The sequence below is a fragment of the Ambystoma mexicanum genome, chromosome 5q, assembly GCF_040938575.1.
Source record: "Ambystoma mexicanum isolate Mex_15411 chromosome 5q, UKY_AmexF1_1, whole genome shotgun sequence".
Lineage (NCBI taxonomy): Eukaryota > Metazoa > Chordata > Amphibia > Caudata > Ambystomatidae > Ambystoma > Ambystoma mexicanum.
Genome location: NC_090933.1, coordinates 1,273,497,649 through 1,273,523,871, shown reverse-complemented (window position 1 = coordinate 1,273,523,871; position 26,223 = coordinate 1,273,497,649). Strand labels below are relative to the sequence as shown.

The window sequence follows — 26,223 nt, the reverse complement described above, 5'->3', positions numbered from 1 at the left end:
CCAATTTCTTTCCCTCGCCGTCCGGTGGGGAAGTCGATGTGGAGGCCGCACCCCCCCCCCGCTTTCTTCCTGGCCGCCGCGGAGACGACGGAGTCCGGGGTAGGCTGCGCCCGGAGGCACAGGGGGGCCGTGTCCGGGACCCGGTACTTCTTCTCGTACCGGTCTCTTCTAGCTGGCGTCGTGGAAGGGTTCTTGAGGAGGGTGAGGCCCTCATCCCAAATGTCGTCCAATAGAGGCACTGCGAGGACCGTCTTCCTCTTGGCCTCGCGCCGCTGATAAAGGAAACCTTCCTTCTTCTTCTCCTCAGGGCAGAGTTGGAAAAGCTCGGATGCCCTGGTGATCATGGAGTGGAACGATCCAATCTCGTCGGGCGGAGAAGCCCTGATGGGAGGCGACGACGGTACATCCTCGTCGTATACCTCGTCGTCCGTACCCGTCGCTGCCGTGTCAGTCCCCGTATCATCCCCTCGGGTGGACGGGGAGGAGGGCTGGAAGGGGCGCGACGGCTGAAAAGGAGGTGGAGGGTGGATCCTTCTTTTCTTGGTAGGGGGAACACCAGAAGGTCTCGGTTCTGGGTCCCCCGACGGGAGAGGTTCCGTCGGCAACGGTAGTCTCGTCCTTATCTCTGAGCATAAGGACTGTATAGCCAACAAAATGGCCGCCGAGTTGTCTCGCGGCGCTGGCAGAGGGGAATCCGACGGGCGATCAGGGGCCCCGTCGGTACCCTCGACGATGTCCTCGTCACCTGCGTCGGGATCCATCCCGACGGGCCGGTCTTCTTCCACGCCGAGGCCGTGGCTTAAGACCTCGACCAGCTCCTCCTCCGAGGTTGAGGCCGAATCTACGACGACGCCCTGCCCCCCCTTTTTCTTCCCCACGGGGGATTTCACGGGGGTCCTATCGATGGGCACAAAAGAGGACTCCCTCCGAGGTGGCAGGGAGACTCTGAGCCCCGAGGTCGCCACCGCTGGTGTAGCCTCCACAGGCTGAGCCAGGGCCGCCGCGACAGATTCGATAGAGGGCTTGGCCGGATGGATTAAGGCCTTCACCACCTTAGGTGCGCTCACCGCCTTATCCTTGAGGGGGGGGACACTGCCTCGCTCCCCCTCCGCCTTCGAGCTCGACCGGGGCCTCTCCAGGAGCTTCGCCGGGTGCTCGGCCTTCCTCTTACCCGACCCAGAGCGTTGGCTCGTGGTTGATGGTGCAGGGGAGGGTGCGCCCTGCCTGGCGCCCGTAGAGCCCGACCGTTCGGCGCTCCCGGTGCCAGCGGACTCGCGGTGCTTGGCCTTATGTTGGACCCCCGTCGCCGGGGCGTCCTCAAAGGTCTTAGAAGACCGCTCGGATTTCTTCCTCTTCTTCTCGCCGGACGGGCTCTTCCCTTCTAGCCAGTTGGCGAGACGTTGATGGCGGTCCTTCATGGTCCGCTCCGACATGTTGCCGCAAAACGCACAGTCCTTCTCCACGTGCGTCTTGTCCTCATGTAGGCAGTAAAGACATAAAGAGTGTTCATCCTCCTAGAAGACGTTCTGCAGCTGGCATCCAGGGCAGACCCTGAACAGCTTTCCGGGCGTCAAGCTTCCCTTCTCCTGGGCCATGACCGGGCCTGAGAAACTTCTGGAGTCCTCCAAAAGCGTAGCTCGACGAAATCTTCACCCTTGAGGGGCGCAGACGAATCCGACACGGGTCCCCGTTGATCGGATGGAGAGTCGGTGGAGCCTGAGGCTCTTTTGACCGAAAAAACAAAGTTTTTGAGAAAAAACGTGAAAAAAATAGCACTAACGCTCGAGAGCAATAGCACGAGGATCCCAACACATGAACGTGCGGTAAAAATCTGAAGATGGCTGCCAGAGGCGGTGCTTAGGTAGAGGGCAGTCATTGGCTGTGGTCAGTATGACGCAGAGACCAGTGATTGGTTACTACTACGAAAGACAGATCAGAAACGAAACTGATACTGGTTTTTTCTTTACCGAGGATTCCCAGCCTGACGACGGGGAATATTCATGAGCATGTGAATCCATGCCAGACCCCATGCTGGAGAAATCAGGGGTACAAATATCACACCTGCTGGCAACTGCATGCCGTTGAACTAATTCACTTGGCAAAGTCACCTGCAGCTGCTTTTTCTGTACCTACAAACCCTGCAGATTGCTGTTAAAATAATCACAAAACATGAGTTGTACAATGAATTTTAGGTTTAAAATGCATAGCAATGCTTTTAAAACCTGACTTTTTTGGTTAATTTTTCAACTTTCTTTTGGTGGATAATTGTGCAGCTAACAATCGGACAAAGGTCTAGAGACAATGGGTGGAAACCTAGCTATGCAAAACTGAGTAGATTTTACTGAAGACTAAAGGTAAGACGACTCCTGGAATCTGACTAACAAAAACTAGATTTAATCATCAAGGGAAACCCTTTACTTTGGAAGCAACTGCAGGAGAAACTGTTGCTGGGAACTAATAACTAAATGCGGTGCACATCTCTAGAGGGATTGTGAACATTTGCAGAAATATTTTTCAAATTTCTGCATAGAGAAATATTCCGCTGGGAATGTACAAACTTTTCAAACTCCGCAGGTGACTTCTGAAGTCTGCAGAACATGTGTGAATCCATGTTCATGAAGAAGTCTACATGGTTTGGACTGTGTCTTGATAGCGTAGGTGTGGACGGATGATGGAGTTTCTTTGCAAGACGTCCCGACAAGCACCCGTTTATTATTTTCCAAAATAGGGACCTGAACGTAGAAGTAGGGGCTTAGAGGAGGCATTTTTTCTTTTGATAAGATATTCTGTAGCAATCATGTCTTTTTGTCCATCTCTTAGGTCGGATTTACCACAGCAGCCAAGTCTTATTAGGTACTGTAGGGTTAGGCAGGTTGTGGCTTTGACATAGGGCTTCATGTTAATTAGATGGCTGTTCAAACTATCTGAATAAAGCATGCACGACTGGTAAATTAGGTGGATAGACTAGGATGGGAGAGCTACTGGAAGAACAAGACACACTGTAGAAACACCAATCCCCAACCGGCGCACGCCTTTATATTGACATGCATCCTAAAGGTCTCAAGTTCAAAGCAAGGGTTGAACATTACAGTATCAACATTGAGCATTGAAGCTCATAGAGGGGACATTAGACATTTCTAGATAGCCAGTTTATTTTCCGTTATGTATTTCACAGTAAATGGATCTGTACGTGAGCTCAAATAAGACGGAAGGAGCGCACATGCAGCTCGCTAATAGATGACAACACTGGGGAATAGATATTACAAGTAGCGTGCTGTTCTTCAGCAATCATTTGGTCATTGGTCATGGCATGCAGACATTATGGGGATCTTGCCTTCAGTCAGTCACATCTTCCCTACCACCACCCACCCAAATTGCGTATGTTAGTTTTCTTGCGGCCTAAACAAAGCAATGGAGATTGGTTTTGTTTTGGAGAGGGAGCAAACATGAAGGGTTGGAAGATGGATGACAAGGACCTTGGGTACATGGTAGAAAGCATTGGAAGGAAAGCAGAGAGGTGAAGCATTAAACAGAGCTGGGGCTTAATGTTAATAAGCTTACAGACGTGTGCATCTATGGCAGTGTCTGCCTAGCAGACTCTGATCACAATTTGTGCTCAACCAATAGGAAAAATGGTATGCCCCAGAGGCAGCTGCATTTCATACCTTACAGAGGCGCAGGTAACAAGGCCGGAAGTTGTGGGACCATTCCGAGACACAGTGGGCTTCATCAATGCAGGCGAAAGCTATAGGAGGCAGCTGGTCAGCGGGTGGAAGACAGCTCGACCCGGTGAAGCCCCCACCAACCAGAGCCTCTGGAGACAGCAGGAGAACATGCACCGACCCTTCCTTCACCTGCAGACACAAGGAGGTAAATAAGCAGCGGGAGTGAGGAAGACACGTAAATGTAACACTCACCCGTAACACTTCCACATGATGACACTAGAGAGAGCACAACAGAGTTATAGAAGCAGTGTACCACGGCTGTTGATCAGCTCTACAATATGTCGTCTTTCCTAGAGTGACACATACCCAACATAGGAAAACAAGCGTAGAGGTAACGCCTTCCATCCGCTAGGGCAACAACAGGTCTGCTCACCTTCTCTATAGCAGTCTCTCTTTGGCTCTTGGTCATGTTGGAGTGTATGCAGACTGCCTTCAGCTGTGGCGGGAGTCCTGAGACCTAGAACACAAAGGGATGTACAGCAGTAAACCCGAGAACGTGTCCACAAAGTAGCCAATAGCTATCATGGGCCTCCATGTGATGATCCAGCATCTGATCCATGAAAAACATCCAATACTGAGTTACCTACACATTAGCTTGTTTACTTGTGCCATTGTAGCTCTTCAGTCAGGTTTACCCAGGACGTGGTCTATGCTACCCTAGATTTGTGCTGGGCAGCTTCTGTAATTGGTGCCCGAAGTCCCAAAGGGTGTAACATGGGAAATTACAGTGTCACCAAAATGAACTAGTGTTAAAACACATACACCATTGGAGAAATACAGAGATTGGCTTCAAAAATCACAAGCAAGTACTAACATTTTAATTCTTGGTCCAGAGCTTACTGAACACCTTGAGGGTACAGGACACATGTCCAATAGCATGTATGTACCCTCAGAGTCACTTAAGGGGAGTTGACGTACAGGTTGAAAGTTCCACAGGCAACAATGGTAGGAATGTCAATGGGATATCTGCTTCAATGGAGGTAAGTCAGTTCTATCCCACAGGTACAGATTAAGTGACAAACAAACCAACCCCGGGAAGGCCAGAAGAGCCCTCAAATAAGAGATTCAGGTGGTCAATAAGATTAACTTGCAGCCCCAGAGGAAGATGAAGCAGAGCAGGAGGGCCCCAATTGAAGTCTATCGGAAATGCGGTAGAGACTTGCCTCCAAACAATCTCAACTATGGCCAGAGCAGGCCTTGCATAATCTACTCTACCACTCGCATAGTTGAGTAGTTTCTATGAAGGTGGAGTACCATTTGAATGGTTTCTGGCGAGTACAATGAAATTCGGGGATGTTTTAACTGTTGACATTTACTTCAAACAAACACTGCAATAAATACCAAATAATTGTTTTGCTGTGCGTGGCTTGCAAGAGTATGCCAAACATGAAGAGGACTTAAGGGACCTCCCCCAGTTTATTACTAGTGCTGATAAAATTGCTGGCACCCGTCGCCATGGGTTGAGAACATTTCTCTTCGGTCTAGCAGTTTAACTAAGCTACTCCACCAGATATGATTGGGGGAAAACCATAAGCAACAATGGGGGAGAAAGTGGATCTTATCGTTGGAGTCCTTGGGTGTGGTTTGTTCCAATGGGGGATTGGATGCCACAAATTCAATAATACCAACTTGGCGCAGAGGAAACAGCTTCTCTACCATAGACTATATTTGTGTAGATGTAATCTCCTCTGATTCCAATAGAGGGGTTAAGATCTCTGTCCTATCCAACCAAATTGGAGCAAAAATATGGACGTTTTTCTATTAAGTCATCGATTTGCTTCTACGAAGGCAAGGTTATTCCTATACTAATTTATGGGATGGAGCTACACTACCGAGAGATGTTGAAATTTTGGGAAACGTTGGCGGGTGGGTTGTGGAGACAGACACTTGCATTGCCTAATAACATTCCAGTGGCGGATACTAGATACGAATTGGGAATAGTATCCTTGGAGGCCCGGGTGAGATGGAGATTGTTATCCCCATTTCGTAGCTTAATAGCCCCGATGTTGAATATGCTCTACGTTGATCTGGGTAAACTGGTGCCAATGTGTGGATCGGGGCAAGATTCTAATAGGTTTTTCAGTGCAATTCAGGATATCTGTGACCTTAATACGGACAGGGACACATTAGTCACAAACCCTGAAGGGTGAAACGATTATATGAAAAAGCCTGGATCACAACCATAGTTAGATTCCACTCTTACCCGTCCATGTGTCATCTACAGTGGGATCATAAGAGACGTGGCGTGATCTCACCCCTTCTATTACAGTTTCCAAACCGATCGGAATATTCTCCTAAAACCGCGTTGGAACATTTTGCCTAGCCTGAAGTGTTACGCAGCAAAATGATAGGTCTGGAAGATTCTTATTGCAGATTTTGTGAGAAGGAAGGTGAAACTGAAACTGTGAGGCACTTATTACTCTCTAGCCCGGCACTTTGTAAAGAAAGTTCTACCCATATGACCAGATTTGCTACATGGGGGGGGGATGATAACTATATATGGTCCTGGTGTATTAACATGCAGAGCACATCAGAGGGTATGGCGATTGCATAATCTATTAAATGCCTAGACATATATAATGAACGGGATACAGTGTCTTCTTCTACTCTGAAAATACAGTAAATAAAATCTAGGCACACTTTATGAAACCTAATTGGGGCAGAAATTCTGTTGTAATTTGATCCCTTGACTTTTTTCTCTTCTATTACCTTTTATTGCCGAGTTCTATGCAATTTGTGATAGAATGGGTTGAATTCAATTTTTTTATATATGTTTAATGAATTTTGATTGTATGATCAGGTTAAAATTGGTGAAATGTGCGATTAAGGCAATTTATGATTAATGGGTAGAATTTAGTTTTATATATGTTGATTGTTTGATATTGATCAAATGGATGAAATATGCCAAAGCTGTAAGAGGAAATTTAGGTCTTTCATGCTGGGTTTTAAACGTTGATTGTGTGACATTTATGTAATATTAATGAAATTCCCTTTTTTAAATTTATAATAGCCTGGCTAAGATGAATTGAGCTTTATGTAACTGTCCTAATATCCAAAGGTATCTTATAAAACAGTGTAATAGTGTACTTTCTTCTTTTCTTCATATGTATTTTATTCGATATTAACTGTTGTAAAGGTTTCTTTTGTAAACCATATACAATAGATAAAAAATGAAAAAAGATTGAGAAGGTGCTGGCACATTGCATTCCATGTAAAGCGGTTGCAGCGAACACATTCCCACAACTGCTCAAAATGACTACGATGCCATTACAGGTCTGGGACGAAGTCGCTGTTGATATGTTTGGACCTTTACCGAATGGCAAGCATTTTCTAGTAGTCATAGACAAAATTTAAGAATCCCTGAAGTTTACCTGATACACTTGACACCAGCACATGCAGTCATTCCAGCTTTAAACAAGACATTCGCAAACTATGGCATCCCAACATTGTTCGGACAATGGTCCACCGTTCAGTGGGAAGGACTTTGCAATGTTCGCGGAACATCTGGGTTTTCAACACAGAAAGGTCTCTCCTCTATGGCCACAGGCAAATGGCACCGTCAAACATTTCATGGCAAACCTCAAGCGCACTTTACAGATCTGCTCCATCACAAAAGGATGGTTCATGCAAGCGGTCTGCACCCTTCTCAGAGACTATAACACCCCTCATACCTCCACGGGGGTGTGCCCAGCAGAATTGATGTTTGACATGGTTGTGAAGAGCACTTTTCCCCAAACCAGTGACAGAAAAGTGACAGTGGAGGTAGACCTAAAAGCCAGAGACAAATACAAAGAAGGCAAGGAGAAAATAAAGACATACGCCAACGCCAGAAGGAAGGGGAAGGACTCTGACATCCACATAGAAGACCAAGTATTGGTGCGACCGTCACATGGATCTGAAGAGACACCAGCATTCAGCCCTGAACCTTTGACTGTGACACATGTAAAAGGTTCCATGGTAACTGCAGTAAGCCCGACTTGCACAATCACCTGAAACTCATCTTTCTTCAAGCAGTTCAACAGTGACAAAACTCAAAGAAGTGAGATCCCGACCGACAGACAATTCATCTAACAGTTGCTTGGTGTTTGCAGATGGCGATGTGGACACTGATGACCGCAGCAGAATAGACTACACTCCTGTGGCTTGGTGCCCATCCAAAAGAACGATTTGCAGTCCCACTAGATGGATTGAGGAAATGGAATAAAGAGGACACCTTTGGCGTAACTGGGGGTTGGGGGAGGGCGATGTAGCATCCTCTATGCCCACAGACACATTCTTCAGTCTGTGAGTCCTACCTCACTGTAGAGGAAGTTGGAGAGGCGGGGTTGCTGCCAGGGAATAGAAGATGCGTAGTTCGGTTTGGAATAAACGAGACTAACGCATACATATTGTCTCAATGTTTTATTGTGTTTAAATTGATTGGCATGCCGCATTCCAGATCTAATAGGGGAGATCAACAGGAACGTGCCAAGTTACGCTGGTCCCGAGTTTCATGGGTTTTGTTGCGTTATGTTTAGTCACCTTAACTGCACTTAAAGTCATATATATATATATATATATATATATATATATATATATATACATACACACACACACACACATATATATAGGTCTGATTACATCACTGAGGCCAATAGACAACTGAGGGATCAGAAATGCTATAAATTGCTTGATAAGGATCCGACATTAGAAATGAATAATCAACTTTTTGAGTTGCTGATGAAATGGAAGGAAAAAGGTCTTTTGGAGGAAGACGTGTAAATATTTGCATCCTAGATTTCCAATGATGCCCACAATTTACTTCTTGCCAAAAGTCCATAAAAGCAAAACCAGACCTCCGGGGAGACCCATAGTGACTTTATGTAGGGCACTACTTGAAAATGTGTCTAAACTAGTAGATGAAACATTGATAAAATTTGTCACAAGCTTGCCTTCATATTTACAAGACACAAAGGATTTCCTAAATAAAATGGACGGCATACCTTGGGAAAGTACATATCTACTAGCCACATTAGATGTCTCCCTGTACACTTCGATCAGACACACAGATGGATAAAAGTCCTGTGAGCATTTCCTAAACACCAGATCATTGAATTATCTTGAACATGGTAAGATGATTTTAGAAATGATCAATCTCTGCTTAACAAACAACAGCTTCTTATTTGACAACAAGTTTTACACCCAATTGCAAGGCACAGCCATGGGGACTACGTTTGCTCCCTCATATGCAAATCTAATGATGGGACGGTGGGAAGAATCTGTAGTGTGGGTTCCCTCCAACAGTCACTTAACAGATAAGGTGGTCCTGTGGCTGCGTTACATAGATGATTTGTAATATGGGACGAACCCGCAAACTAATGGTTGGAGTTTGTGAAGTTACTTAATATAAACAAATACAATCTTAAGTTCACCGAGAGCCACAGTAAGACCACCGTTGTCTATTTGGACATACTTGTAAATGTGGACAATGACAGTTTGGTGACTGAATTGTATAGAAAACCAACTAGCTCCAACACACCATTGCATGCTAAGAACAACCACCCCACCTCATTAAAATGGAGCATTCCCTATGGTGAATTTATCCGCATCAGACGGAATTGCTCGCAATTGGAAACTTATGACAGGGAGTGTAGACTAATGGCACAAAGATTCCAACAAAGAGGTTACCCAAAAAAAGTGTTGGAGAGAGCCTTTCATAAAGTACGGCAAATGGATCGCAAGACTTTGCTAATGCCCAAGGTTCATATTGAAAATGAAACAGAAGAACAAGAGATACGCCTCATTTTGACATACAGCAAAGCCTCTAAGAACATTCACCAAATAATACACAAACATTGGCATGTACCTTAAGCAGGACGAGCACCTGGGACGTACCTTAGGGCCCAACATGAACATTACTTATAGGCGCTCACCCTCTTTGAAAGATAATCTGGTATTAAGCTATATGAGCCCTAGAACAGTACCTGTGACTTTAAGCTGGTTAAGTACCGCCCCAGAGGGTTTCCAAAGATGTACCAAATGTAAGGCTTGTAAATTTGCTAAAAATATCAAACAATATCAACATCCTGTTCTGAACAATAATGTGATCATAAAATCTAGAATCACTTGCGAAACAGAGTACGTTGTGTATGTCCTTACCTGCCCGTGCGATAAGTGGTATGTAGGGAGTACGATCGGCAAGTTAAAACTTAGAATTTTGCAACACAGAGCAATTAAAAATGTCGATCCAACATACCCAATGGCCCTACATTTCCAAGAAAAGCACGGAGGAAAACTCGACGGTTTTGGATATTTTGGAATATATGATATCCAAACAACAGCAAGAGGGGGAAACCGAGAACTCCTCTTGCGACAAATGGAAACCAGATATATCTTGGACTATGAGACAAAGAAACCCCAAGACCACAACCTAGATGAAGAATTATACACATTCCTAGGAACTTAATAGGTCTAAAAAGTAAGCAAAGTAAAACATTGATCTGCCAAAGACGATTCCAGACCGTGGCATGCTGAGTTGGGTTCCAGTTACCTCTAATATTATGTGCACTTAAGACCTTCCTCTTTGTTTATAATATATTGTATTTATAGGATTGGGTCAACCCACATTGAACATGTATTTGATTGTTTTCGGCTTTAGGTCTGTTTCAAACATGGGTGTCATGTTTTCTCACAATTATAATGATTTGAGGGTCTATTTATTTTTTTCTTTTGCCATTTCGAGATTCACTAGAATTCTAGACTTCTCTTGTCTTTTAGCTTTTATTTTTTCACTTCTTTTTCTTGTAAGGGCAACCAACTGATATTCTTTGTTGAAGTATCAATGTAACAGTGATATGCACATTTTATTAATTTTTTTAATTTCAATCTGTCTCTTATTCCCATCGGTTTATTATTGATCTTAGGGTTATTTATATCGTATGGTGCTGTTTTGAAAGTGAGGTTTTATTATGTGGAGGCAATTTCCCAAATAATGATCTGGTAAAACTGTTCTTAATTCATGCTATTTACAAATGATTCAAGGGTAAAAGACATCTGTTCTTAAGAATGCACTAAGCACTTTATCATGTTTCGACATAGGATCTTGTCGTGCTGCTAAATGCACTAGGCACTTTACAAACTGTAAAATTAATTTTTAGGTTATCAAATGCACATAGCACTTTAACAACATTTGCTGTACTTTGCAAATTTTGCACAGCTCGTGAATACCGGTTCAGGTGTTTGCACGGGTTAAATTAAGTACACTTGAATCGAACAATTTGAAAGAATGAGTGCACTACGCACTGTATTTTAGATACTGCATTTAATTATTTATTCATTCATTTTTACCAGAACTTACCTCACATAAAGCGTTTTTTTTTGGTTAACAATAACCATTTGCCCTGGGTTAGCCGAGCATGTCCATATAAGCATGTTTTGTTTCTCTTTGCTATTGAGCGTAATGAGTTTTAATACGCTTTAACCCATTCCAAGATGGCGTACTTCTACAAGAGACAAGAAAAGAAAGTGTGCACGACTCTACACAGAAGTCATAGAGTTGATGATTGTATAAATAGTCCTTCCATTGTGTTTGTTGCCCTAAACGTGAACAAGCGGTCTGTTACCGCGAAACGCGTCGTTTTTCGTGTTTGTTTCTCCCGTCCTGGGCATTTTATGAATTAAAGTATTGATTTTTGGCTGACATTACCTGGTTTCCTGCCTCAGTGTTTCGCTTTGACTATTGCAAGCAAGACTGTTTCCTGGAGTGCCTTCCACCTTTCCTGGACCTTGGTGCAGGGATATATATATATATATATATATATATATATATATATATATATATATATACACACACTCCAAATTAGGACTGGGTAAGCAGGAGCTAAATTCAGCTTCTGAGCATTCAGTATTGACCAGGAGCTAGTACACCATGTTCCGCAAATCTAACTACCACATAAGATGGAAACATATAATGTTATCCATTATTTTTGACCCCTTATGCTTTAAATGTTGTATAGATGTGCCCTAATGTTTATTGATTGTCCCAGACATATAGAGTTAAATTCACATAAGTGTGTTTGATTGGCTTCAGTAAGCCCAGGGAGACAAATGTAGCTCCTCGTAGCTGTTGGTGTTAAGATAACCAGGCTCTTCAAAGCTACAAGCAGGAGTGAAAAGTGTGTGTCTGTGTCTATTCTGCATATCGCCTAGGTTGCCATTGTTGAATTTGCACTTGCACTTTACCTCCTTCCTAAACATGATTAGGTTAAATACCAAAGATAATTTTTTTATAATTAATTTTTGATAATTATAATTGTGTTGTATTTTCTTGTTACTTGAACTGTGATTTCTATGTCTAGTTTTGATACTGCAATCGTATTGGATTTTTAACCATATTCTATGTGTTTTTATCTTTGCAATTTTGCATGAGACATAGGCTCTATTCCATCTCAGTAATTAGATGCCATTTATGCACATTGATGCTGCTAATTTGCATATTTGCACAATGCCAAATCGGAGGTTACTTTGATAAACCATCTACAATGACATAGCCTGACCTGGCTTCCCTCTTTTAATCTATTTGTATATGATGATATTACATTTCCCCCCTTTATAATTGGTACTATGAAGAATTGATTGCATTATACAAGCCGTCGCCTGTATTTGTATCAGATACCATCTGTCTTAAGTCAATATACTAGGTCTGTAATTAAATGCCAATCTAGCTTGGCTTTGCCAATTATGGAAACATAAGGTGGAAATTACGATATATGAAATGGCATCTTTAACAATTTTGTGGCATTTGTTTATAAAACATAATTGGGATGTTTGACAATTTTTGTTCCCATGTGTATTTAAACTGATTACACAAACTAAATGCTGTCATTAATCATGACCTACTGTATGACAGGCAAATGCTCGACTTTTTGTTTCAAGATGGCCACTGTTGAATCACCATGTAAATGCATCACCTATTTTTCATAATTGACATAGAAGATGGACTATACACTTTTTAACCGTGTCCTTTGTCCTTTGTTTGTGTTACGTGATCAAGCGCTCAGTCGAGCGTGAAACGCATTGTAAGCGGGCCGTGCCTTTTGGCGTCCTGCCTCTGTTTGTATATGCTGTTTTCCCAGCCTTTTGTTTTGTGCATTTGCACAGCTTATAATTGATTAAATATTTTTCTTTGTTTCTAATTTGTGTGAGCTGCGCTTTTTTCCTTACTTGGATATGAATTCACGGAGAGTGCGGTCCTTCCCCTCTCCTCCTTTTGTTTACAATATATATATATATATATATATATATATATATATATATATATATATATATATATAGGCAGGAGAGTGCCCCTCAACGCCTGGCATCAAGTTAGTTTTTGGAGAAATATATATAAGCAAAAATTTTGTACAGCATACTAATATGTTGAGCTCTGCACTGTGTAGAGGTATGCCCATCACCACAGTCCATTTATTCCTCCACACCAACTCAAAATCACATTACAAAGTGCAGAGAAAAGCATAGAAAATCTTACCATCTCTCACAGAGGACCAGAGAAGAATTATGTCAAGGCATAGCAAAGTGTGTCTGGGATTTGGTTTTAGAAGGGGTCCGGGAGTGAGTGGGGGGGAGATGCTGGCGGCAGGTAAAGAATTCAAGTCATTTGCAAGAGAGATTGGCGTGCCAGGTACCGTTCTTAAGCACTAGCTTTGAGACTGTGGCTAAAAAAGAATGTGGCTACAAAGGCCTGTTCTATTGCCATAACAGATACATATATATATGCCATTCACTATACTGTCACTACTGTGGGATCGTGTCACAGATTAGCAACAATGTGCCATGAGCTTTTTCAGTTTGGCGAATAAGGGAACGGCAATCCAAAGAGATTGCATTATGTACAATGCTATGGACCCAGTCATGTTGGTTGTTTAGGTACTACGTTGCACAAACCAGCCATTTGTAGCCACTGTCTCAAGGCTAGAGCTTCAGAACGGTACCTGGCGCACCCAACTCTCTTTCAAATGACTTGAATTCCCACAGTTCCCAGGAGCGAAGAAGGAATCAAGCACCCACCTTCAGAGCCCTGAGGAGCCCACTAGCACCAACCTAAACACGTCTGCTCCCTCCTGACATGGAGAGACATTACCACAGCTACCAACCTCTGCTTCACATGTCTCCAGGCACCATCTGCCAAGGGGCATACAGAGGGTAAGGCTGGGCCGGGCGACCAAATCAAAGGTAAGGGAATGCTACCCTGAAAGGGAACCTTCAGTCTTAAAATAAATGGTTGAATGAAGTACCACCCAGTTTGGCACAGCCCCCACTAGTCACCCCTTCCCCCCTTTGGAACGGGCAGTAGGGTTTGAGCAGGCATCAAAATAAGGAACTATTAAAAGTAACAGTAAATACTGTGCGTCCAACAGCAAAAAAAGGAAACGGTGTTCAAAACGAAGTTCAAATTATGTATGGTGTAAACCATAATCGAGCAATGGAACAAAAGTCATAAAGAGTCATTTCGAGATGCTTTTGGCTAATACGGATGTCTTTAGAGCACAGTGATACAGAGTCAGACAAGCTTCCTCTGTCATGATCCCCCAACCCTCTGGATACTGAACCAGAAGAGAAACAAACCACAAAGTGGCCACAGCTTCACTGACTCAACGGTCGCCACAAGGTCCCCATTAACAGCACAGTTACTGTAATATTTTGCACCTGTATTATCAACTAAAACCACCATCCTGAATTTTCACCACGTGGTCATCAAAAAGACAATATAAAACAAATAATAATTGTAATATAATTTTTTCATTGAAGTACCTGGTCATCCATCAAAGAGACGAGAGGGGAGATCACCAGGGTGATGCACTTGGACCTCTTTGCATAGAGGTAGGCTGGAAGCTGGTAACACAGAGACTTTCCCATGCCAGTCGACAGCACAACCAAGGTGGACAGGCCTGTAGTGCAATCAAACAAGCAAGAAACGACAGTATTACAATCACAGACTAATCAAGTGGCAGACAGGCAAACAATGCAAGCACAGACAAAGAGTCGAGCTAAGCAACGGGATTACAGGAAAGGAATATTATTACAATTACTTTTTTACATAATCGGGTTCATGCCGGAGTCCAGCCTCTAAATGAGGGAGCGAGTATGGACCCCATGCTGCTCCACATGATAACCATACGTAACAAGCAGCGGGATAAAAAACAGAATAAGTATGCAAAGGGACAGGGTATTCATACAGTCACAGACACATCAGGCTTAGGATACAATAGTATGACCACAGAGCAAATATGCTAGTAATACAAAACACACGATCATGGAGGCCTGTAATGAAAGCATCCTTTACAGCTGATACGCCTAAAGCAGATACCCTTAGAAAACAAACACAAGCCCTTGATACAAGCACAGAGCAGACATAACTGCAGTGGAGATATAAAGCAGACAAGCCTGTATTGCAAGTCTGTAGCATAAGCACAGAGAAGATAAGCTGGTCTTCTAATAGAATAGTTCCAGGCATTTACCAAATAACTCCACCATATCTTACTGTCATCACATCAATGCCAGTAAAAACGTATGAAGTGCCAAGGGTAAGAATGGATGCAGGGCGCGGAAGTGCCCCATGTGCTTAATATACATGATCACCCTTGCACATGAAGTTCTAAAGAGCCAGAAGTGGGACTCGACCAGAATGTGGGCAATATTCTGCTCTACTTAAACAGTGCAGGAGATGTCTGCAATATCTAACACCCCAAGTGCTATTGTGTAGAACTATAAAATCCTCGATGGATTATAACTGCGTCAAGTGGAACAGCTTCAGCACAGGATACTGATGCAAGCCTTCATACTCTTAAAACTCCCACTAGACCTACAGGGTGAGTTCCTTATTTTAGCTACACGACCCAAAAGAAATGCACCCGTCCCATGACCTCTGACAAAATATTCACCAGTGCTTTCTGTAAAATGGATTATGTAACTATGAGCACACATAATTGGTGCAACACAGTCACTCACATTCGGCCACCCACATTGAAACGTATTTGCCATTTACTGCTAACAAAGTTGGTTTGCAGTAAATGTCAATACAACATTTCAAACATCCCCATACTTGCTAGCAAGTTCAAGTACCGTGCGAATAGTACTCGCCCTTCATAAAATCTCCTCCACCTATGTGGGTGACCTAGTAGGTTTTGCGAGTCCCGTGATGAAATGGCGCAGGCTTAAGACCAATCCGGAGGGTAACACCTGTTTTAGCACAGCAGCAGACAACACAGACTACAAAATCTGCAGAAGGTTGGCAATGTTCTCTGAATGGAGTCCTTGACCACCAAGAATGCTCCATCAAGGCTCTACTTCTTCAGACCACCACACGTGCCCTTGAAGCAGGGACCCTCGAAGGATGTCAAATGTTAACTATGTCCTTCAGATAGGCGGGTGCTTTACCAAAAATGCATTTATGGCATATGGTTAGCAGTTTGAACTGAATTCTGGCTCCCAATGGGAGCCAATGCAGTTTTTTCCTGGCTGCAGATGTGGGTTCCGAATGCTTCATCTGGAAGATGATGCGGATGGCTTTGTTCTGGATTTTTTGTAATTCTTGGACCTCCACTTTATTTGCACCACCTAGAAGCGCATTGCAGTAATCCACGCATGGCAGAATGACCGTTCTCACGAGTTTAGTGCAATTATCAACTGAAACCAATGGTGCAACCTGCCTAAGTACTTTAAGGTGGTATTTGGTACTGATAGTGATGGCGGCAACATGGGCTTCACAGTGTAGGCTGCTTTCAATATATGTGCCTAAGGTCTTTACTTTCTGCACAAACTTAATTTGGCTACCTTCTATACTAAAACCAGTGTACTCCTAACCCAGCTTAATTTGTGCCTGCCGAGGGCCAAATAGCATGAGTTCAATCTTAGTAGCATTCAGGCAGAGCCAATTTGTGGACATCCACGGTTTTATCATTTTATACACCACGTCCAGCATGCATTGGTCATTCATATGGTCACTAGTAATGTAAAGAATCAACTGAAAATCATCAACGTAGTTACAGAAAAAAATCCGTACTAGATCTAACTTGTTACAAAAAGGGAAAATGTAAATATTAAACAAGGGGAGAGGCATGCCCCCTGCAGCACTCCACAGGTGTGTAAGTGTGTGTGATGGTACACAGCTGAGCATGAGGTATGCTGATCCAGGAAGAGGGAAACTAAGAAAACCGGCGGTAACATGAATTTTCCAGCAAAATTGGTTTCTGGCACTGTGCAAGAAGTAATAGAATGAGCACGTTTCATGACTGCGTAATGGCCCCGAGATCTGCTTGTGGAGCTCTTGCAGTGCAAAGGCCTTTTATTTTATTCAGGTAACGTTTTATTTTTAGGTGCCCAATGCCAAATCCCAGGTATATATAGGGGAATGCTAAGCCACCTGTCAGAAGTGACTGAGGGAAGGATATTCTGTGTAAAATGGTAAATGCAGGGAACCAGAGTGGGAGAAAGGCGATAGGGAAGAAGCAAGTAGAAACCATTGAGCGATACGTGCATCGCCTTTGTATGAGAGTGAATTCACATGTGGATCCCACTCACAGCACGTTGTTCAATTCAAGTACTATGAATTGAACAAGTGAATCATAAAAATATGTTCGACATAAGTTAAGATTCTGAGAGGCCAACCTATTCTGATAAACCGGCATCAACACTAATGTCTTGCCAAACTATGTGGGTAGTGTGACTGATTAGCACAGCTTAGACTTAGAAGTATGGAGTTGTGAAGGGTTCAGTTAAGCACACACAGAGCTTTCTTAATATTACTATTTAGTAAGAATGTATACAAATACAGATATTTATTTAGGCCTTAGAAAAACTAGTAGAAATGAAAGACCACAGGTAAGGTACTAAAACATTCACTGCAATTGCTAACACATCACTTTTGGAATACAGCTACAATCACTTTTAGAATACTCTAGCTGTACCAAAGCAAGCGTATACACATAGAAATAGAATAAAAATAGAAATTTAACCAGATAAGCTATCAACACTTTGAGAAGTAATAGGATGAAAAGGCTTTATGCTTAAAAGGTCCATCCCTATCTAGAAGAGAGGGGGCTTTGCAGTGCCCTAGAGTCGGAGGACCCACATCAGTTCTTTTCAACGACTAGGAGTCTATTTAAGAATTTGAACAAGATAAGCCAACAGGCAATTTGTTAGGGTCTCAAAGTTGGAAAACAAATGAAGAAAAGTTCTTAGCAGCCACTCTTCCAAAACAAAAACCTTCGAGGGATCCCTGGGGGTAATCTTTGATCAGAACGCCACCAATCAAGGTCCGGCAAGGGATAGGGTAGGGGAAGAACTTTACGCCCATGAAACCCTATGGAGGTAAAAAAGGGGCAGTAGGGATGGATAGGAACAAGTTTGTTTTCTTACCCGCTATAATCGGATTCACTTGGGGACCAACGTAGAAGTCCTGAAATCGCTGTGTTCCTTTTCTCATGCCTTGGTTCTGATGAAGGAAGTCCAGGGGGTTTTGGCTGGGGAGGTCAGTATTAGCACTGGGTTTTGGGTCCGGCTAGTTTGCGATTCTGTGCTCTGATGGATCAGTTCTGAACACTGGACAGCTAGACTGAAGAAAATGACCACTACTCCAGCGACGGGGACACCCAGGACACGATGCAGGTGCCAATCAGCAATTGCCAGTCCGAAAAAAGGAGTTCTGCTTGGCCTCTCTTCGTTGTGGAAAGCTACTAGTGCAGGGGGATGGTTCTTATTACGGTGGTCAAGAATCTGCGAAGACACATGTCAGGACGGCGACCGATGCAGAGAAGTATCCTAGGAGGAAGCTGGTCAGCCCATAGGATGGTTCTGGTACAACTCCGAAGGTGTCCAAATACAGAGGCAGGGGTCGAGACTGCTTGTTCTCACCGGCCATGGGGTCGATACACAGATTAAGGTCTTTTGGAGATCAACCATCCCCCTGAAGCCCTGCTCCTTTGTTGAAGAAGGCAGTGATGAACGGCTTCAACAACTAATTCTAAGACTTCGGAAAAACACTCCTCTTTTAGGGGCCTTGGCTCCAAAGACGACCTGCTGAATGGCTCCTACTTTTATCCAGGAATCAAGCTGGAGTGACCCCCCCAAACCTACCCATGGTAAGGTTCTGCACCATTCAAATTGGCAAGGGACGTCTAATCATGGCTGGCCCACACATATGCTCATCATTAAACAAACTTGGTCATTCATTTTATTTTTACATTTGTAAAGCGCACTACAGCCCAAAGGCATTTAGGCGCTATTTACATGAAAGAGTACGTTGGCAGGAATACATTTAGGACATGCGGTTACTTGGTTACATCATATGTGCTGGGCATACAAGATGGTTTCAGTAGAGTACAAAGTGAGAGCTAGGACTGACATTTCATACAAATAGCCTGGTTTTGATGGCTCTGCGGAAAACCAGGTGGGAGTCGATTACCCTAATGTGTGAAGGTAGTGCATTCCAATGGGTGGCAGCGATAGCTGGGAAGCTGGAGCCCCCCTGCACGCACTCTGTATGTTTTGGGCTTGGTGATCATGTTGGTGTAGGCTAGCCTGGATGGCCTAGTGGAAGTGGGCAAGGCGATACGCTGGGCGAGGTAGGGGGAGCCAGATTATGGAGGCATTTGTGAGTGATGGAGAGGATTTTAAAGATGATTCTCTGTTTAACAGGAAGCCAGTGAACCTGTCTCCTCAGGTCTGATATGTGGTCTTTTTTGGGGAATCCAGTGGCAGCCCTAAGGGCGTTGTTCTGGACAAGTTGAGTTTGGCAATGTTTTTGCTGGAAGTGCCTCCGAGGAGAGCATTACAGTAGTCCAGTCTTGAGCCGATAGTAGCTCTAGCGATGGTAAGGCAGTTCTGTGCGGTTAAGAAGGGTCTTACTGCGTTGAGCAGTTTTGCATAGTATGCCGAAGAGGAAGCGATGGCGTTGACCTGCCTATTCATGGTGAGATCAGAGTCGAGGTAAACTCCCAAAGTTTTAACTGCATGGGACACAGCAATGGGTATATTATCGATGGTGAAGGAGCGATAGTTCTTATCCAGGTTACCCAGGATGGTTGGTGACCCAATGAGCAGAAGCTTGGTTTTGTCACAGTTGAGGCACAGCCAATTTTTAGCCATCCAGGCTTGGATGGTGCAGTAGATTGAGTTAAGGGTGATCCTGTCTGCCTCATAGTCACCTGTGAGAGGGATGAGCACCTGGGTGTCATCAGCATAGTTGGTATATGAGACGCCAAGGGTGTCAATAAGGTTGAAGAGGGGCCTAGTAAATAGGTTGTAGCGGGTGGGCGCGATGCAGGAGCCCTGAGGCACCCCACATTTGATGTGACTAGGAGAGGAACATGCTGAGTCGGAGAAGACTTTCATGGCCTTTTCCTGTAGAAACGAGGTGATCCACGCGCATGCATTAGGGGAGAGGTTGGCTGCAATGGAGAGGTGATGGCAGAGAGTATTGTGGTCCACGAGGTCAAACGCGGCAGATAGGTCAAGGAGCAGAAGGAGCGCTGGTTTGCCGGCGTCTCGGATGTCATCCATTTGATTTTTTAAGTCGAGGAGGGCCGTTTCGGTGCCATGTCGTGGCCTGAAGCCAGACTGCTTAAGGCCCAGAAGGTGGTGATCCTCGAGGAATTTCTATACTTGCAGGTAGGCTGCTTTGTCCAGAATTTTGAGCAGGAAGGGGATGGTGGTAATGGGTCTATAGTTCCCTGGTGCTGAGGGGTCAAGGGAAGGCTTGAGGAGGGATTGTACCCAGGCCTCCTTGAGGTCGGATGGGATGTGGTCAGACTGGAAGGAGGCATTGATGAATGCTGTCAGGAAGGGGGCAAGGGTCGCGCCACAGTCCTTAATGAGCTGAGCAGGGCAGACGTCGCCTTTACAGTTAGATGGTTTGATGGTTTTTAGGAGAGAGATGACTTTGGATTCAGTCATGTCCTTGAAGTTGAATACCGGGGAGGATTTGATTTTGGTCTCTTTATTCTAGTTACTATTCCGAGTGGCAATTTGGAGAGTTAGTGCCTTTTGATGAGCTAGGATTTTTGTTTGTAGGGTATTTAGTTTGTTGAGCATGGCAGATTGGATGTCGTTGCACCATTTTTCATCCGTTATGAGGGTGGGTGGCGGGGTGGACGGGGTGTCCAGCTCCCTAAAAATGGCGAAGATTTCCTTGGTGCCAGATTTGGCGTTGGCTATCCTAGTGTTAAAGAAGTTTGCTTTGGCATGGACTATGCCTAATGTATAGTCTTTGAAGATGGTCTTGAAGGCTAGTTTGGTTGTGTCATTGCGGTTGGCTTTCCAAGCTGCGAGGGCGGCTCGTTTGTTTGAACGCATTTGGAGCAGATCCTGGGAGAACCAGGCATTGGTGTGCTTGGTTTTCTTGGCTTTCCTGAGAGTGAGGGGGGCAATAGCGTCAACTGCATGGTAATTGCTAGCTTGAAGGATCTGGCAAGAGTTTCCGGGTCCTGCGAGAAGGGAGCCTGGAGTGCGGGCACTTTAAGGAATGGAGTGATGTTTTCCGAAGAGAGCTTCTGAAGAGACCTGGAGGGAGGGGGATAGTGGGCAGGGCGGGCTCTTTGGAGGTATCGAGGTTGAATTGGATGTAATGATGGTCGGACCACGGGATGGGTGAGTTCTCAGTAATAAGTACTGGGCAGTTGTGGTGGCTAACCCAATCCAGTGAGCGTCCTTTAGAGTGCGTAGGATGGGAGATGGGAGATGGCTTGCACAAATCCTAGGGTGGATAGGGCTTTATCCAAGGTGGCTGCGTGGGCGCCATTGGGTTCATTGAGGCCAAGATTGAGGTCACCTGCGAGTAGGACTTTGGATGTCTTTTTCAGGTTGCCGGAAAGGTAGTGAATAAGGGAGTCATGGAATTCAGTGATGGGCCCCGGGGGGCGATAAACAATGTGGAGAGCCAGAGTCATGTTAGGGGAGAGATTGATTTTAAGTGGGAGGTAGTCGCAGTTGTGGCCAAGGTCACCTTCTGTTCTTCTGATAGCATGGCTTTCTTTGGCATTGAGAGCTACTCCGCTGCCCCTAGGGGTCTATCTTGCCTGTGGATAGTGTATCAGGGATGGCAAGGGCGAGGGCTGGGCCCGAAGTTTCATTCAGCCAGGTTTCAGTGATAATGAGGAGGTCTGTCTTATTCTTGAGTACGAGGTCATGGATATCAAAGGCATGGGCTGGGATGGATCGGGCATTGACCAGACTACATTTCAGAGAGGTGGTAGGTACAGTTCCGTGTACAGGCTTGGGGAACCACAGAGGCGCCATTCGTTGTTGGCATAAGGGTAATGTCCAAGGGGGCATCAGGCACAGTAATAACAGTGTGCGCATCAGGCGCAGGCAGTGTGGCAACAATGGGGGCATCAGGCACAGTAATAACAGTGTGCGCATCAGGCGCAGGCAGTGTGGCAACAATGGGGGCATCAGGCACAGTAATAACAGTGTGCGCATCAGGCGCAGGCAGTGTGGTAACAATGGGGGCATCAGGCACAGTAATAACAGTGTGCGCATCAGGCGCAGGCAGTGTGGCAACAATGGGGGCATCAGGCACAGTAGTAACAGTGTGCGCATCAGGCACAGATAGTGTGGCAACAATGGGGGCATCAGGCACAGTAGTAATAGTGTGCGCATCAGGCACAGGCAGTGTGGCAACAATGGGGGCATCAGGCGCAGTAATAACAGTGTGCTCATCAGGCACAGGCAGTGAAACAGGTAAAATAATGTCAACCGGCACTTGCTCTGTAAATATAGTAGAGACAAGATGCGGCGTGTGGACAGGTGAGGTCATGGATGTAGACTGGGACCAGACAATCCCAGCCCCCACATCGGCAACAAAACACACTGCCCCTATGCCTGGGAAAGGGCTTACCAAATATGGCAAATCCAGCCAAGAGAGGGCAGTACAAACGGCAAAATACAAGATGGACTAAGAAACAGGCGAAAATCTTGTTGCAATTTTAGAGTATATGGTACGCCATTTGGCATTAAGCAGTAAAATGCAAAAGTGCATGTGAGAGTTAAAAATGAAAACGGTACAAAAGTATCCACGACCACACGCCTGTCTTGGAAACATCATGTCAGTAACCACAACATTGCAAATAATAGATCTAAAAGAAAGCTAAAAGGACACAAAATGTCTCTACCGCACTTCACTGTAAGGTGATGCGTGCAGGGAAAAACAAACTGTGCTTTACAATGGAGAACAAGAGTTCTACTGCAGAGATGGCCATAGGGGCTGATCATGGCCCCAAAAACAAATAAGCTTAACAAGGCCAGTGAGGTGATAGGCAGAATCCTGTGCAGTGCCCTTAGGGACCACTACACACAATTAAGACTACCAGTGGCAATACAAGTTCACCTTTGGTACTAGCCTGTGCTACACTGTTAAAGTGGTAGCAGTAGCGGAGCAGCCAGACTTATCTCAAGAGCAAATGAGCAGTAGTAGAGATTACAAAAAGGACCACAATTACTGTGACTCGAGCAAACACTGACTCAAGGTTTTTGGTTGAAAAGTAAAAGTACATTTAGTTCTAGACCATCTGTTTGCAAAACACTTCACTTCTATTAAAGTAAAACCACACGTAAAATACACTATACTCCAACCAATTCTCTTTGTGCAGAACAACTTAAGGTAAGTACCTTATGATTTGACAGACCGGTGTTATGAAGCAAAAGGCGTTACCGGGAATACATATGCAATCACTTTTTGACAGTAATGACAGTTCGGTTTTACTAAAGATACGCGTATCCGTGGGAAGAAATGTTACAAGAGTTAAAACACACTTAGCACCTGAGTTAACAAAAGAGAGTTGGGGACAAAAATCATAGGCAATACTTTTGTCAAGGCAGACAGAATCAGAGAACACTTTCTGACAAGAAGATAAAAGTCAATAGGCCTGCGCCAGTGTCAAGTGGAAGCGGGTTCCTGTTGTCAAGGATCAGTCAGATAGTTCACGATTGAAGATCGCCAGGAGTACTTGGATATTGTCAACAGAGGAAGCAAAAGTTATAAGAGGGAAGGAAGACAAGGGCAAGCCTTGGAAGAGGAGAAAAGGGTTCACCCTAGTTCCTCGAAGCTGACAGTACCTTATTCTTTGAAGAAGCTGGTGCTACGGCAGTTGTTCTTGGTAGTTTCCCTCACGGTTCCTGGAGCTTCAGTCATGGAAACAAGAAGGACGATGTCTGGAGTGATCTGCACTACCCAGGGATGAGGCCAGCAGCAGCGAATGTGAATAAAAGGTGCACTCCTTAAAAACAGGAGAGGCTCTACAGATGGCTATCCGGACTACTACAGCAGTGTGCAGCGATTTCAACCACGAAGAGGATCCTCTGGCTGTGAAAGATGAGCTGGTTGATCCCACCAGTCTCAAGGGAAGAAGACTCCGGACTGGATCTTCTCTTGTCGTTGAAGGCTAGATAGCTCAGGACTGCAGCAGGGCTTCACCGGGACTCGGTAGTTGCAGCAGCCGTCTTCTTCTCTGCTTCTCTTCAGTTCCTTGCAGTTCCAGTGGCGACTCTGACTTCCAGCCCAAGAGTCCTGCCTTTTATGGGAAAATCCCCCATTCACAGAGCCTGGCTGTCAATCACACAGCAGGGGGGTTGTCCGGCCCGGACAACCACCTTAACTAATCATGCCAAAGAGCGACTTGGGTTTCCAAGGATATCCTGTACAGGGGGTGATTAGAAAGAAAATGAAACTAGAAATATAACTAGAAAGAAATGGCGAATAAACCCAGCCGGAGCCAAAAGAAAAAGCATTTGGTCAAGCGGGTTTATGTTCGAGGCTACTATGATAGCCTGGAACAGTACCACGTTTATAGAATATAAATCGCAGTAGAAAAGTTAGGGTAGATAACACTGCCACCAGGCAAGTCTGAATGTTAAAAGAGCAAAACAAAGCTCAGAGAGGCACAGACAAAAAGGGATAGGAGTTAACCCTTTCCAGTACTCCATGTAAGATGGGGTGTACAGGGTCTGTAGTTTTAAATGGCAACTTTACCTGTTTTATGGGGGGACAGTTGTCATCCACAGAAAAATGGAGTCAGGGGGAAGTCTCAAAGACAACCCAGTGTTACTGCACGGAAGGTGCTGTGTAACACATGAAAAGTGGGGTTCCTGGAGTGGTGTCCTCGAGAGCCAACGATTACACAAACAGTGAAAATACACATGGCAAAACACATGTAAAAGTGGGAAAAAGGCTCACACTCTTACCAAGTAGAAAAATAAACTCCAGAAATCCAGCAAAGCTGCTGGAGGACTCACTGGTGAGGGAAATTAGCCATAGAATGATAATTCTCCCTAACAAAAAGGTTTCACTGGCCTCCAAAAGTTAGCACAGGTTACAAATAGCATTACAAAGTTGAATGTCCCATTGGGTTACATGGAACAAGTTAGTTACTTACTTGTAACTGATGTTCTCTAGCATGTGTCTGGCATGCATTCACATGCTCAAGAATATTCCCCGTCATCGGGCCGGAAATCCTCCGTAAAATAAAAAACAGTTTCACTTTCGTTTATAAACAGTCTTTCTCCTATAAACCAATCCCTGAGCTCTGGGTCATACTGCCCCCAGCCAATGACTGCCCTTTCGCTAAGCCCCTCCTCTGGCAGCCATCTTCAGATTTGGTAGCACGTAAAGTGTCAGTATGACCAAGAAGAGCCGCAGAGGGGCAGGGATGGAGGGTTCGCATGTGAATTCATGCCAGACCCATGCTGGAGAACAAGTTACAGGTAACGTGTTCCTTCTCTAGCATGGGGTCTGGCATGGATTTGCATGCTCATGAATAAAGAATACAAAGCAGTACATACATACACAACCACGGGAGGTGGCAAGGCTCAACAGAAGCAATTACTCTTACTTCCTCACCAGACTCACCTTCAAGCAAACAGGTTGCGTAGCACTGCTTGGCCGCTATGCAATCTGTGGCCGCAGTAGAATTTCGTTAAGGTGTGCGTAGACCTCCACGTAGCAGCCCTGCAGATGTCGAGCAGGGGCACACCAGACAGGAATGCCGTCGTTGCAGCAATCGCTCTGGTAGAATGGGCTCTGGGAGGGCCAGGCAGCTGTCGGTTTGCCAACCGGTGACAGTGTGTGATGTAGCCGGAGAGCCACTTGGAAATGGAAGCCTTGGACAAGGCCTTCTCATGGTTCACAGGACCAAAGTTCAAAAAAGCTGAGAAGACTTCCGGAAACTCTTTGTGCGGGCCACATAAACTTCAGCGATCGCGCCATATCCTTCGAGTGCAAAGTCCTTTCAGCCGACAACAAAGGCATCAGAAAAAACACAGGTAACACCAAGGGTTTGAGATGAAATTCTGATGGAACCTTGGGCATTAAGGAGGGGTGCGTCCGCAGCACCATCCTTGGCTCATGGAAAGTCAAGTAAGGGCACAGGGTGTGGATCTCACCTACTTTCCTGGCAGAGGTGATGGCCACGAGGAAAGCAGTCTTCCGAGACAGGAACTCAAGTGGAGCTTGATGCATCGGCTCGAA

At 44.8% G+C, this 26,223-nt stretch overlaps 1 protein-coding gene across 4 annotated transcripts in view; it reads right to left on the bottom strand.

Moving 5' to 3' along the window:
* RECQL4 (RecQ like helicase 4) overlaps nt 1–26,223 on the bottom strand; it is a 409,056-nt gene that overhangs the window by 223,548 nt on the left and 159,285 nt on the right. For all 4 annotated transcript variants that reach the window (XR_011278686.1, XR_011278685.1, XM_069621818.1 and 1 more), the window contains exons 12-14: nt 14,517–14,653; nt 4,099–4,182; nt 3,666–3,854 (exon numbers count right to left, since the gene is read on the bottom strand). Coding sequence is in view for 2 of the 4 variants with exons in the window: in XM_069621818.1 (XP_069477919.1) it covers nt 3,666–3,854; nt 4,099–4,182; nt 14,517–14,653 (410 nt within the window). In the remaining 2 variants the exon portion in view is untranslated. The remainder of the gene's footprint in view (nt 1–3,665; nt 3,855–4,098; nt 4,183–14,516; nt 14,654–26,223) is intronic.